At 25.0% G+C, this 15,717-nt stretch overlaps 3 protein-coding genes across 6 annotated transcripts; 1 reads left to right on the top strand and 2 right to left on the bottom strand.

Moving 5' to 3' along the window:
• Positions 1-216: 216 nt before the first annotated feature.
• Positions 217-3,985, bottom strand: LOC118449694 (uncharacterized). 2 transcript variants are annotated; one of them, XM_035884554.2, is made up of 7 exons: positions 3,432-3,985; positions 3,025-3,249; positions 2,652-2,863; positions 2,212-2,534; positions 1,868-2,116; positions 815-1,753; positions 217-650 (listed from the first exon to the last, which is right to left on the bottom strand). In XM_035884554.2, the coding sequence occupies exons 1-7, from the start codon at positions 3,570-3,572 to the stop codon at positions 454-456; spliced, it is 2,286 nt and encodes a 761-aa protein (XP_035740447.2). In that variant the 5' UTR covers positions 3,573-3,985; the 3' UTR covers positions 217-453. The 2 variants fall into 2 exon arrangements, with proteins under 2 accessions (XP_035740447.2, XP_035740448.2); XM_035884555.2 differs by having other exon boundaries at positions 3,444-3,984.
• A 394-nt stretch (positions 3,986-4,379) lies between these two features.
• LOC118449762 (large ribosomal subunit protein eL36-like) lies at positions 4,380-5,492 on the bottom strand. The gene is made up of 4 exons (XM_035884724.2): positions 5,336-5,492; positions 4,870-4,996; positions 4,650-4,784; positions 4,380-4,525 (listed from the first exon to the last, which is right to left on the bottom strand). Exons 2-4 carry the CDS (start codon positions 4,993-4,995, stop codon positions 4,439-4,441), a joined length of 348 nt encoding a protein of 115 aa, XP_035740617.1. The 5' UTR covers position 4,996; positions 5,336-5,492; the 3' UTR covers positions 4,380-4,438.
• A 1,101-nt stretch (positions 5,493-6,593) lies between these two features.
• On the top strand, positions 6,594-15,707 carry ry (xanthine dehydrogenase rosy). Of its 3 annotated transcripts, none has more exons than XM_035884717.2 (25): positions 6,594-6,826; positions 8,598-8,797; positions 8,908-8,965; positions 9,047-9,143; positions 9,255-9,490; positions 9,563-9,807; positions 9,928-10,069; positions 10,148-10,315; positions 10,400-10,476; positions 10,555-10,761; positions 10,832-11,016; positions 11,121-11,234; positions 11,341-11,482; positions 11,587-11,883; positions 11,966-12,088; positions 12,251-12,606; positions 12,707-12,881; positions 12,968-13,159; positions 13,304-13,449; positions 13,561-13,738; positions 13,839-13,967; positions 14,055-14,297; positions 14,454-14,708; positions 14,806-14,973; positions 15,048-15,707. In XM_035884717.2, the coding sequence occupies exons 2-25, from the start codon at positions 8,657-8,659 to the stop codon at positions 15,090-15,092; spliced, it is 4,119 nt and encodes a 1,372-aa protein (XP_035740610.2). In that variant the 5' UTR covers positions 6,594-6,826; positions 8,598-8,656; the 3' UTR covers positions 15,093-15,707. The 3 variants fall into 3 exon arrangements, with proteins under 3 accessions (XP_035740610.2, XP_035740609.2, XP_085517568.1); XM_035884716.2 differs by having other exon boundaries at positions 6,595-6,826; positions 8,653-8,797; XM_085661442.1 differs by lacking the exon at positions 6,594-6,826 and adding an exon at positions 7,942-8,062 and having other exon boundaries at positions 8,653-8,797.
• Positions 15,708-15,717: the final 10 nt, after the last annotated feature.

Genomic DNA, 15,717 nt, shown 5'->3' with positions numbered 1-15,717 from the left:
ATAACAATTTGTCAAGTATTAAAAAACATTTAAATCATATGACATTAGGATAGGATAACAACAATTAATGTCATTGCATTGTAATAAAGATTATTACGATGAAGTAATAACTATAAATTAATGATTTGTTTTTATCATATTATAATCATTCATATATACACAAATGTTCAATATATATATATTACTATAATACTTATATAATTTACTGAAAAAAGTAACACAAAAGTACGATAATATTGGTACATTTACGCTAATGCCAACATCCACTGATTTATTTAAAATTACAATGTTTTAATATTGTCCTAGAAAAAGATATATAAATATTCCAAGTATAGGAATATTATGTTACATACATTTCAAAGGACAATTCAATAGAAGAATATCGACAATACTACAGTGATGTTACTTAACATAAAGGCTGCATATTTTAATAGTATAACACATTGAAAGCAATCAAAGTTTCCGTGGTCTTCCTCTTTTTCTAAGCGCTGTAATTTTTCTGGCTGCTTGTCGAGTATTTCGTAATTTCTTTTGTAATGTATTCATCCCAGTAAATAATTTGACATTACTATGCATTTTCAAATGACGTATAAAAAGCATTCTTGATTTTATTAGCTTCTTACAAATTTGACATCTTCGAATTTGTTTTTCTGTTAATGACAAAAAATGCACATAAAAGAGGTTATGCTCCTCTATGAATTTAAACTATATACATACAATATAGTTTTATATATATACATATTAAGTCGTGAAAATATAAAATAAATATAATTTAACTTTATTTTGATTATATAAAAACTTATATAAGTTTTACCTGGTCTCTTTGTATCATGTTGTAGATAATGCGCACTTAACGAAGCTGCACTTGAAAACCATCTTCCACAATCCTTGCAACATAATTTTTTAGTTTCCCAGGAATAATTCATACTTTGATCTTTTTTTCTTTTTGTTCTTTTATGTATCCTAACATTTTCTTTAGTTATATCCATAGAATATGATTCCTCAGAATCTGGTTCACCTGAAGATTTACTAGATATACGTTTTTTCCTTTGCGAATGTTCTAATCGCACGTGGCGGGCTAAAGCAACAACCACTTCGAATTTTTCTTGACATATTTTACATGCATACAGTTTTATGTCTTTTTTTTTATCAACATTATTTACATGATTAAGTTTTTGAGGATCTAATTTAATTAGATCAGATGATGATTTAGAACAGACTCGTGAATGAGTATCTAAAGCTCTTTTTTGCCTGAATCGTCTCGAACAAAATTCACATTGCAAAAGAGTCCCTGTAAGTTTAGAAACATTTTCTTTTGCTTCATCTTCCGAGTCTCCTACCATTATGACATCATTTTCTTTGTCACTAGAATATTTATCTTTATTTTCATCTATAGTTATTTCAACAATATTCTTTTTTATAGGTGACATGCTTTCTTCTTCATCAAGATCTATATTAATAATCTCAATCTCTCTTTGCTTCATTCTCATCAAACTTTTTGAATTATTTCTTTTTCGGTGATATTCAGATTGTGAAGTAATCCTTCTTCTTTTACCTCTTGTTTTTGTACTCTTATCGTTTTCAGTTAATAAAGATGCTGGTTGTATGATTATTTCAGAATCTTCTCGGTTTACTGAAGTTAATTGTTGCTTACGAGATCTCTTCGCTTTGCATTCCGTATGTATTGCTTCGGATTTACTACATTCTACTGATTCTTTACTTGTATTTAATCTATCTGTATCTGATTCTGTGCCTGTAAAAAAATGTATATACGTACACATATATCATTCAATACATAGAATCTTTAATGTAATCAATATTTGTATTTTATAAAATGTTTGTAAATTTAAAAAAAGTATTATAATACCATTAGAAATAATTGTTTTAGAACAAGACATTCCTAATCTATTCGATTCATCCTCTACTCTTATTGTTTTCTTATGTGATTTCCTTGAAAAAATTTGTCGTTCAGACTTCATATTTTGAAGCGTTGATTGAATTTCATCAAATGTTAATTCCGAATCAGATTCATTATCTTCAAATAGAATATATTGCACTGTTGATTGTTCTAACATTTCCTGATTATTTTCTACGTTTTCATCAACAGACGAATCAGCTATAAAATATACATAAAATTAATGTAAAATTAAAATAAAAATTACAGAATGTAATAATTAACAATTATATGTAGAATGAGATATTGTTATATACCTAATTTCACAGTGCAATTATCCATCATTACATATGTTACATTCGAATCTTCAGACTTAGCGTCCATATCTATTGGAACATCAAGTTTTGCATCAATTTCTTTTGACAAACATGAGTTTCTAATCCATGAGGATTGATGTTCTTTTATCTGATAGTTATCTTGAACTATACTTTTATCAATATCATTCTCTGCTTCATGATTTAGTAAACATTCTTTTGAAAACAGCATTGAAGATTGCATAGTCAATAAATGTTTTTTTATTTGCGATGGTTTTTTTACTGTTCTTACAGCACCTTCACCTATTAATCTTTCAACATCTACTCTATAAATATAATTGTTTAATAAATAGAAGTCTGGTACATTTAAGTGAATTACTCGTTTGATTTATATGAATAGTTCTACTAATAGTATTAGTAGAATGTACATTTAACATACATACTTCATAAGAAATTGAAAATTTGTTGGAGGTTCACCAGATTCATCATAAAGAGAAACAGCAAAAATATCCTCAGAATCCTCAACTGCATAAAGTGCTAATTGTTGACCAGCTGCGGTAACAAATGTTGCTATTGTTTCATCATCACCTTGAGATTCGTCATCACTGTTACTAGAATAGTCAATTGTTGAATCTTCCTTCACTACATTTGGTAGCTATTTTAACATGTAAAAAGTAATATATTAATTTTAAGATAATCCAATACACCAAAAAGAAATTATCCTCTGATTAAAAAAATTGTTATACGTTCGTATATTTATATTACATCTATATTTATATATATATATATATAAACATTTTGTCATAATGTATTTACCGTAGAAGATTGTTCATCATTAATTTGACTTAAATCTTCTTTAATATTAGAACTTGTAGAAGAAATAATAGAACAAGTTTCTGCACAATCTGTTATTTCTTTATCGCAAGTATCAATATTCTCTTCAACAGATGTTGGTATATTTTTCAATTGATAATTGCAATCTTCAGGAACTGTTTGATGTAAGTCCATATTTTCATTTACTTCAATTTCTTCTCCGACTACCTATATAACATTTAAAAAATTTATTTTGATTATTATAGTTCTATATATAATATATATATTAAAGATTTCTTTATAATTAATAAAAACAAATAAATTCTAATATTTCTCATTGCTATATTAGAAGTATTACTAAAATGACTAAATAAAATTGGATAAAATATCAATATGATGGAGTAATGTACTTGTACAGTTACCATGTTATCTTCCACATTTGTACATTTGTTCAATATCACAAATTCAGTATCGTTCCCATAACTTTCTGAGCACGATGTATTAATAAGTTCTTCTGGAATTATCTTTTCATAAATATTTACGTTTTCCATAATGAAGATATTTTATATATTCAACATTGTTCATTAATTTTTATAATTTATGCTTTCTAGTAACGTTAAATATGCATGTTAACATTAAACACGTGCTTATACATATTTATATGCATATATATAAGAAAAATTGACGGACACGCGAGAGAAAAACTTAGATAATTATATATTTCAGTACGCATATAACGTCATATACGTAAAATATAACAGAGATATATTATGGTTATGATCATCAATGGCAAACTGACTACAATGTAATTCTAACCAAACATCAATATGAAAATTATATTCTCTAATCTTTTACATAAAGTTTCATTAATTGTAACATGATAAATATTTTTTAATACTTTTTTATTATGACAATAATTAGACTACATAACATAACTTTTACGCAAGATTCCACTATACTTGATTTCGGATTGGTCCGTGTTATAGGATTGGCCGAGAAGTCTTTTCATTGACCAATCAATTCTTTTTGTGTGATCTTACCAAAATATGTATCGATACCGTGTTCGTCCTATCTTTCAATTTATAACTATATTTATAAAGATAAAATATTTCGTAATACTTCCTTTAGAACATTCAATTATTTGAAATAAAAAACATACCGTCATATTTACAAACAAAATTAACTTGCATAATTATTTAATAGTTATATAAGTTATTTAAACGTTTGATATAATGCATACCATAATTGATAATAAATTCATCAAAAGACATAAAAAAAATTGTAAAATTACTTATTCTAAATGAATATTAAGGAATGTTCGTTTATGTCATTAATAAGATAAAATTTGGAATTAAGAATTTCTTTTTTATGAATATATTTTAATAATATTAATATAAGATACATTAATTTTATGAAATTAATGATGTGCTCCCGCTTTTCTCATTTGTACAAGTATATTTCCAAGTTCCTCTCGTTTTCTTTTGGCTCGGATATGTGTACCCAACTGAAATAAAAAAAAAAAATTAAAGTAAAGAAACATATACTTTATAATTAATAAATATTTCACATAATAAATGTAGTATATTCTCCGGACAAATGTAACAGTAATCAATTAAATCATTTCTTACCCTTCTTTTCAGAAACTTTAATGCACGCTTGTCTTTCGATACTTTCAGCAATTCCATTGCACGCTTTTCATACGGAGCATGTCCGGTTACTTCACGTATTAAGTCTCTGACAAATTTACTGTGCTTCGTTTGCCTCTGAAATTATGTATTAATTATTAGTTATATAATAATTCATTAATTAATGTATCAATACATATTCACATATTTTTATATTTCATACCCCCTTCAATCTGGATGGTCGAAGAATAACAGTTTTTTCTTTCTCTGTTTTGCTTTTTGCCACTTTGATGGTAGTAGTTTTATGTCCTCTGTTGAGACCAACAGCTAATTCATATCTTGGAGCCATCCTATCCAATAATTAACAGGTTATGTGATAATCAATAATGTAATATAAACAATAAAATTAAATAATATATTTCTATTCTAAATTTTTGTTAACAACAAATAAAAACTGTTACAGAATATTTTTCATAAATTATCATGCAAAGAAAAAAAATATTATTATCGTTGAAAATCTATGATAAACAATGCTGTTATTGAGAAATTTTTACTATATTATATTACAATGATAGTAAAACAATATTATCAAATCAATGATACAATAAATTAATACAATATTATAATTTAATGATTTAATATCCAATTAAGAAGATGTTTAAGATATTTCACGATATATCAACACAAACCTTCACTTATTCAACGAGTTACTTTTGCGAGAACATCAAGTAAAGAAAGATAAAGAGACATAGCAGTGCTACCAATTATTTTTTCCCTTAAAGCATATTCCATCTTGTGGATTCTTTTTAATATTATCAAATATTAAAAGGTTTCATAAAATATTTATCACATTTCTTCGTTAATCACATTTGATTTATTAGATATTAATATAAGTAATTAAAATACATAATTTATTATTTAAAATATTAGAAATTTCACTAGAAAAAATGTTGTACGAATAATGTTAGTAGAGAAATATTATTACTAAAACACATCTATGTTCGTAACTATTTTATGGAGTACGTTATCATGATTATTTCATTTATAAAAGATTTTTAAAAGTTTATTAAAAAAGCTTTGTATAAGTATATATACGAGTAAAGTATATATATGTGTATATATATATGACGTTATTCAATAACTTATTTTATCATATATAAATATTTAATTTTAAATTATTTAAATTACTTTTTTCCTATAATTTAAACATCATTTTCACGGATAATTACATTAGAAAAAGAAAAAGGAAATTTTTCGTTGAAGTCTTACAGTAAATTCTTAATATATTAAATGAAATAAACATGATAATAATAATAACAATGCAAAAATGAAAGAAAAATAAAGTGTTATCATTCTTATCAAATTCATACGTAGCTCTATACATTGTATTGCAATTATATACTGTATATGCATATATTTATTATGATTCTTTTTTTTTATTTATACGTACGTAACGCATCACGTTATCAAAATGAAATGATAAAACTTTGAAACCTTTGAAAACAAATAAAATATCACAGACGTATCAAAGCTCTATAAGATAAACGCGATTTGACTTAAAGCTGAAAGAAAAGTCATTTACTTATATAACAAATTAGAATGTTACAACACAAATATATACATATGAATATAATTGATTATTAAATCGTATGTATATGTATATACAAATAGAGAAATTTTATATGAAAATGTCTATAGATATCGACATCATTTACGTAGTAACATATGCAGTAACATGGTAAATAATACCAATGCAAAAATATCTTGCGATAACATTTTGTGATAGTCTTGTTTGCTTATTTTCTGATATTATTAAAAGGTAGATATTTAAAAAATGATATGATAAAATCAATGATATTGATTAGAAGGCGCAGTATACATGTAATCTACATATCTATCTTACATCGTAATATTTTATCGTATCGTATTAATAATTATAAGATATTTCTGAGTCAAGCCCATCGATGTTAATCAATTAAGTTAAAGTGAGGAGTATATTACAATTACAGTCTCTAGCATAACTCACAGTCTCTCACTGAACTTAATACATTGCGCCCACGTCGTTTATGAATTTATACAGAAGAAGCCATTATAGTATTTTTATCATTTATAATCATTATAATTATCGTGAATTATTTTGTACATAAGTACGTCGGAAAGTATTAATTTAATTATCAAAGGTACGTGTATTATTATATTTTTATAAAATTTATTTGGAGATAATACATGTGATAAATATATTACGGTGTATATGATAAGATATGAAATAAAATAATTGAATATTTGCTATAAAAATTGAAAGTTATCGTAAGAAAATTTCTTTCTTGGTTTAATTTTTCCTTTTACAGTTTTTTGTTTCTTTTTCACTATTTATTGGTATTAATTAAAAGTGTAATATTAACTTTATCAATGTAGAACATTTTTTAAATATAAATTTCTTACGCAAGTCTTTGCTTTGAGCGCATGCTCCATATGCGCGTAATGCGCATATTCTATTTTATTATTAGAATAAATAGATGCACTTTTCTTTTTTTTATCACTTGTATTCAATAATTTAACATTTTGTTTGTTTTGAATCTATTGTTAAAGTTATTATTACTGTAATTAATTTAATTAACATGTATCAAAATGATTATATTGCTTTGGATATGTATACATATTTTGGAAAAATATAATATTTAAAAACATTAAAAATACATATATAACTATTTATTTATTTATTTAAAGATTATAATTTTTACAAATTTTTATCTGGCTAACATATTTATATAAATAATAATGGTTTATGTAAAAGAAACGAAATGTATTATTATACGTAATATAATGCATATTACAAAGAATAATTATGAAAATGCAATTGTGAATAATAATAATAATAATAATAATAATAATAATAATAATAATAATAATAATAATAATAATAATAATAATAATAATAATAATAATAATAATAATAATAATAATAATAATAATAATAATAATAATAATAATAATAATAATAATAATAATAATAATAATAATAATAAAAATAATAATAATAATAATTATAATAATAAAAAAAAATTAATAATAATAATAATTATTATAATAATAAAAATGCCAATCGTTATATAGTTTATATAAATGAAATATTATAAAAGATTTTTTAATATTATATACTGTAATACGGATTAATCATTCTTTGTATTTTAACATATTTATCATAAACTTATCATATTTTTATCTATTTCACAAGTGTTTGCTTGTTGCTCTATTATTGTACCAAAGAAATAACTTCAAATACGTAAAAAACATATGACCTTTATTTTTTTTATTGATTTGTCAATTGATTCTCTCTCTTTCTGTTTGGTTGATGTCATTCTGAATAAAAAAATATAGTTAAGAAATAAATAATTAATTGAGGAATAAATAATAAAGTAAGTACTTAAAACAAATGTTTTAATTTATGCATATTCATAAATGTTTCGTAAATGTACATGTACATATATTATTTTTTTTCAAAAACATATATTGTCACATAAGGAATCAATTCATGTAAAAAAAATCCATAGAATTACGTTTAAGAAAATACTAATAACTTTGAAATCTTGTAAAAATGATCGTGAAAAAAGATTCTTTCTATCGTCAGATGTGTCCCTTTAAATAATGTAACTTTGTCTTAATAACTTTTTCCATAAAATTATAAATAACGTTGATATTAATGTATTCCGATTGAAATGTCCCATTCTTTATATATATATATATATTTTTTTTTTATCCAGAAGTTTATAAAACGCAAGAAATACAATATTTGTATTATTACTAATAATATAAATTAATTGTAAAAAAATGGATGGAGATAAAAATCGATTAAATATTATTATATGATTATACTATATTTTTAGTATTAAATTTATAATAAACTTTATGAGAATTGCTTTGAAAATTAAAAATAATTCTTGACAATTATAGGAAAGAAATATTAATATTGACATAACTTTGTCTATAAAAAGAATAATTTTTATAGAATAATGAAGCGTTCTATAAATGGAACAGTAAATACCATACATGATACGAATTACAAATTGAAGATACGCAATGGGGGAATTTCAAATGATGAATATAAGCAGCTTACAGCGAATACTCTTGTTTTTTATGTAAATGGAAAAGAGGTAAATTATATCTTAAATTAAGTAACAATCAATATAAATTGTAAAAAATAAAAAATACTGTAGATAATGTTATAATATAATATTAGATTTATTAAATTTAATTAATTTAGGTATTAGATGATAAGATAGATCCTGAATGGACTTTACTGTGGTATCTTCGCAATAAATGTATCCTTATTAATATCAATATATAAAGAAAATAATATAAGATATAATATTAACTATAAAATCTTAACTATATAAACATAGTACACTTAACTGGAACCAAGTTAGGATGTGCCGAAGGTGGATGTGGAGTATGCACGGTTATGATTTCAAAATACAATCATAGAACCAAATCTATTGTGTATCCTTTTATTTCCGTTTTTATTATATCCATTTAAAATAAAATATTGAGACAATATTAATTACATTGAAAACTATATATTATTTTCTTAATTTTTATATGTATCAATAGTCATTTGGCAGTAAATGCATGTTTATTTCCAATATGTGCTATACATGGTTTGGCAGTAACCACAGTGGAAGGAATTGGTAGCATCAAAACAAAATTACATCCTGTTCAAGAACGAATAGCTAAAGCACATGGCTCTCAATGTGGTTTTTGTACACCTGGTATCGTTATGTCTATGTATACTCTTTTGAGAAACACACCAAAACCTACAATGAATGACTTAGAAATTGCATTTCAAGGTAAAAACATTTATTAATTAATATATGATGAAATATAAATTTAATAAAAAATCGTATATGTATAATTTTTAGGTAATCTATGTAGATGTACAGGATATCGACCAATTATAGAAGGATTTAGAACTTTCACTGAAGAATGGGAACAAGCACAGTTGGCAAATCAAATACCTAAAAACAATGGATGTGAAAGTGTTTGTTCCATGGGAGATGCTTGTTGCAAGAAAGCATTTTCATCTGAACCTACAGAGATTTTTAATTCTGAAGATTTCTGCCCATATGATCCTTCTCAGGAAATAATATTTCCACCAAAATTACAAGTAAAATTATTTAAAAATTCAATAGTTTTCTTTAATTGCATTTATTTAGTTTATGAGTTAATTTTAAAGAGATTCAATATATTTTATTAATAACATACATAACGGTATTTGTATTTATAGATCTCTTCTTATCTTAATGAGCAATACTTAGTATTAAAAGGTAAAAATGTAACTTGGTTTAGACCTATAAATTTAACACAACTACTTACTCTCAAACATGAGTATCCATCTGCCAAAATTGTAGTTGGAAATACAGAAATTGGTTTGTATTTTTTCTTTATTGTATTTTAGTTTCGTGTATGATATAGTTGCTATATTAGATATTTAAATTGCGTTGCAGGTGTGGAAGTAAAATTCAAACATTTCCTATATCCAATAATTATACATCCAACACAAATAAAAGAAATGCATGAGATTGTAGAATCGAATGATGGATTAATAATTGGTGCAAGTATAACTTTGAATGAATTACAAGATACTCTTAAGCATTATATCGAAATAAAACCAGGTAAATTATTATTTTTCAATATTAAAAAAAGAAAAAAAAATATATATATATATATTCACATATTTAATACAATTATTCTTTTAGATTTTCAAACAAGAATTTTTACAGAGATAGTAAAAATGTTACATTTTTTTGGTGGTAAACAAATTAGAAATGTAGCTGTAAGTTTTTATAATTTTTTTTTCATTAAATTTTTAATATCATAGTATATATGATTTAAATTATATTATAATATGCAGGCTGTTGGTGGAAATATAATGACTGGTAGTCCTGTATCAGATTTAGTTCCAATATTTGTAGCTGCTGGTGCAAAATTAGTTTTGCATAGTTTGAAAAAAGGATCCAGAACAGTACTACTAGATGAAAATTTTTTTACTGGTTATCGGTGTAATATCGTAGAGTCCGAAGAAGTTCTTATTTCAATTCTAATTCCTTTTTCTTATAAAGTAAGGACAAGTTAAAATTATTACAAAAGTTGTAATATATAAAATCTAAAAGATTATTATTCTTTTTTAGAATCAATATTTTATTGCTTATAAACAAGCAAGGAGGCGAGATGATGACATAGCGATAATGAATATGGCTTTTAATGTATTTTTTAAAGATCAGACTCGTATAATAGAAAAAGCGTATTTGTCCTTTGGTGGAAAGGCTCCAACCACTACCATGGCTACTCAAACATGTCAAAATATGATTAACAGGTTTGTCAAATCAGCATTTAAAATCTATCAATTCCAATAATTTTCAATGTTTTGTAGATAATAGGCAATTAATGAGATAAATAATAAAATTTTTATAATTGTAGAAAATGGGATGAAAATATATTGGAGATAGTATATGATTCATTGCTTAAAGAAGGCAATTTATCAGACAATGCTCCTGGTGGAATGGTCATGTATCGTCGTGCTCTTACACTAAGGTATGCTGTATAAAGTATATTATATATGCAATAAATAACGAAAAAATTATTTTTTCTATAAATACAAATTTTTCTATATATAAAAATTTTTTATATTATATTTCAGTTTGTTTCTCAAAGGATATTTACATATAACTAAATGTTTATCAATGAATTCGTCAAATATAGAACCACTGCCAAATGAAATAATAAGTGCATCAGAATGTTTCCATTATAAACCACCAAAAAGTTCACAATATTATCAAATTGTATGTACATATAAAAAAATTTTTTAATTCTATATATAAATATCTATTAATAATGCTTGCTGAAATTTCTGTATTAAAATCATTATATATATCAATATATGTAGGTACCTAAAGAACAAGCTCATACTGATTTATTAGGACGACCAATTATTCATACTAGTGCCTTTAAACAAGCAACTGGTGAAGCAATTTATTGTGATGATATGCCTTCAGTTAATGGAGAATTATATTTAAGTCTTGTAGTGTCAACAAGAGCACATGCAAAAATTTTGAAAATTAATCCATCAAAAGCTCTTGATATGGAAGGAGTTGAAGCATTTTTCTCCGCAAAAGATATTCCTGATGATAGACGTTGGGTTGGACCTATTATATATGATGACGAAGTATTTAAATCTGACAAGGTAATTTGAAAGTGAAATTTATGTTAAAAATAAATAATGTAATGTGGAAATATATTGTAGTACATACATCGTCGTTTTCCAGGTCACTAGTCAGGGACAAGTTATAGGTGCAATTGTTGCAGTTGACCAAGCTACCGCACAAAAAGCTGCAAGAAGTGTTATTGTGGAATATGAAGATATACAACCTGTAATTATATCTATAGAGGTTAGTAATAATAAAATATAATACTTATATATATCTTATGTTTAAATATTATATATATCTTATTTTTAAATATTATATATATATATAGCTGAATGTGCATGTATCAACAAATTTTCTAATTTTTCCTTAAGACTTGTAATGTTATAATTTATTTTTTTTTAGGATGCTATTAAACATAATTCATTTTTCTCTGATTTTTCGAAACGTATTATTAAAGGAGATGCAAAAAAAGCATTTGCAGAAACTGATTTTATATTGGAAGGTGAAATACATACAAGTGGACAAGAACATTTTTATTTGGAAACAAATGCTGTTATTGCTATACCAAAAGAAGAAGATGAACTAGAAATATTTTGTGCAACTCAACATCCTTCTGAAATACAAAAGCTCGTTGCTCATGCCTTAAATGTACATATAAATAGAATTAATGTCCGTGTTAAGCGATTAGGAGGTGGTTTTGGAGGAAAAGAATCTCGTCCATATATGATTGCTATACCAGCTGTACTTGCTGCGCATAGGTATGTACATTATCAAAGGATTTAAAAATAAATTCATAAAATTTGTGTTAATTTTAAAGTAAAATAAAGTAAAATGACATATTTTGTCAATCTTTGTCAGATTACGCAAACCTGTGCGTTGCATGCTGGATAGAGATGAAGATATGATGATGATGGGCACACGACACCCATTCCATTTTAAATATAAAGTTGGATTTAAAAAAAATGGTTTGATAGATGTTGTGGAAATACATATATATAATAATGCAGGATATTCTGTTGACCTCTCTCCATCAGTAAATAATCATCCATATTAATTATAACATTAATAAAGGCATACAAATATTTTACATAATAAATAATATTTTCAATCATTTTGTAGATATTAGAACGTACAATGTTTCATTTTGAGAATGCCTACAGAATACCAGTAGCACATGCATACGGTTATTTATGTAAAACAAATTTACCTTCTAATACTGCTTTTCGTGGTTTCGGAGGTCCGCAAGGCATGTTTGCTGCAGAAAACATTATTAGACATATTGCTGAATTTTTGGAACTTGACGCTCTAAAGGTATCATTTTATATTTAACATAATAACTTCATTGTATGTATTTATACTTTTACTTATTACTTCTTTAGCTCCGTTTAAACAGATTCATTTGTATCGTATTTATTAAACATACTTAAATCTTATAGATAATAATTTTTTTTATAGGTAGCAGAATTAAATATGTATAAAGAGGGAGATCTAACTCACTATAATCAACAGCTTCTTCGTTGTACTTTAGATCGTTGCTGGAAAGAATGTTTAACTTCGGCTCATTATAATGAAAGAAAAATTGCAGTTGAAGAATTTAATAAGTACGTTTGTGTATATATATGTACATATATACATACATATATATATTTATTTATTAACATATATATATCATATTTATTAATATCATATTTATTTATTAATTTGTCCTTTAGACATCATAGATATAAGAAAAAAGGATTAGCTGTTGTACCTGTGAAATTTGGAATTTCATTTACTACTTTATTTTTAAATCAAGCAGGAGCACTTGTTCATATATATACTGATGGTTCTGTTTTAATTAGCCATGGTGGAATTGAAATGGGACAAGGCTTACATACGAAAATGATTCAAGTATGCGTTACAATAAAATATTCTAATTATTAATATTCTTTTATAATTGATTATAATTTATCAATAATATAATCTTACTATATCAAATACACTTAATTAGGTCGCAAGCAGAGTATTAAAGGTAAATCCAAAAAAGATCCATATTGTTGAAACTGCTACAGATAAAGTACCAAATACTTCTGCCACTGCTGCAAGTTGTGGATCTGATTTAAATGGCATGGCTATCATGGTATTTACATATAAATCATAAAATATATAAATATATTTTTCTTTAATCTAATTTGTAATTAATTACAGAGCTATGTCTTATTTTCAGTATGCATGCAATGATATTATGAAACGATTAAAACCTATAATTGATAATGATCCAAATGGCACTTGGGAGGAGTGGATAAAGAAGGCATATTTGAGTAGAATCAGTCTTTCGGCAACTGGATTCTATCAAACTCCAAATATTGGCTATTCTTTCATAACTAATTCAGGAAATCCCTATAATTACTTTACTTACGGCGTTGCTTGTACAGAAGTAGTGATCGATTGTCTTACAGGTGATCACCAAGTATGTATCATTTTTATATTGAATATTATATCATTTCTCAGATTACATGTTAATAGTTATTTTGTCAAATGTTTTTTTGTTTTTAAATATATTCTGTGGCGCATATATAAAATTGTATAATATATAAAAACTAATTGGTCATATATATCAAAATAGGTACTGAGAACAGATATTGTGATGGATGTAGGAGAAAGTATAAATCCTGCTATTGACATAGGTCAAATCGAAGGTGCCTTCACACAAGGTTATGGATTATTTACATTAGAAGAATTGATGTATTCTCCAACTGGATATCTTTATAGTAGAGGACCTGGAGCATATAAAATACCAGGATTCACTGATATACCACAAGAATTTAATGTTTCATTATTAAAAGGAGCTCCTAATCCTCGAACTGTTTATTCATCAAAAGTATGTATATGCTAGTGAACTTAGAAAATTTATGACTGATATTATTGACAAATTTTTGTTATTTCTTTCGACATGTGATACTTAAATATATTTTCAGGCTATTGGAGAACCACCTCTGTTTTTAGCATCATCTGTTTTCTTTGCTATTAAAGAAGCAATTAAAGCTGCACGTGCAGATATGAATATCTATGGTCATTTTAGATTAGATTCTCCTGCAACTGCAGCACGTATTCGTACAGCGTGTGTGGACAATATAATAATGAAGGTAATATAATGTCAATGATATGTGCCTATGTTTTACTTATCCTATACATTCAAGTACATTTTTTTACTTTATAGATTCCAGAACCCAATCTGAATGTACAATGGAATAAAATTCCATAAAATTTCATAAAATTAAAAAAAAAAAAAAAGAAAGAAAGAAAAAAGAAAAAAAAAGTTATATATTAATATCTATTATCTGTATACCACACATCATTGTAATATATGAAGTATGATGTCTTAGTTCTTATTAAATATATCATAACCATATATATATCATCGTATGTATCGTACTATAATTAAAAAATTCCTTTGATTTTAACTTATTACATATGATAACTGTTATATTTAACACATCTAAAGTATATACTTATATAAAAAAAGGTGCATTGGTGGTACTAAAAAAGTAATGTTCAGAATATATCTAATATAATCATTGATTTATGATATAACTTTGTCACAAGACATTATAAAAATTGTGTAGCGTAAAAGGTACACCAGTCTTAACGACGCTCTGTCAGAAATACGTTGCTTAAATCTACAATATTTTAATTTAAAATTGAATTAAGTCTGATGTTTAACAATATGAATCTTATATCTAATTACACAACTCTGGTTGTATATTTTACTAATGTTACAGGTATATTATTCTCCAATAAATTTTAATGGTTTTACAAGGTGGAAAATATTGTGATGTATTCGCATAATACATTATATATTACAAGGTGATTTCTTTCATGCAGATATA

Source organism: Vespa mandarinia, chromosome 15 (assembly GCF_050613455.1).
Source record: "Vespa mandarinia isolate Hongniang chromosome 15, ASM5061345v1, whole genome shotgun sequence".
Classification (NCBI taxonomy): Eukaryota; Metazoa; Arthropoda; class Insecta; order Hymenoptera; family Vespidae; genus Vespa; species Vespa mandarinia.
The sequence above is the reverse complement of the archived record's forward strand: the minus strand, read 5'-3'. Positions and strand labels throughout refer to the sequence as shown.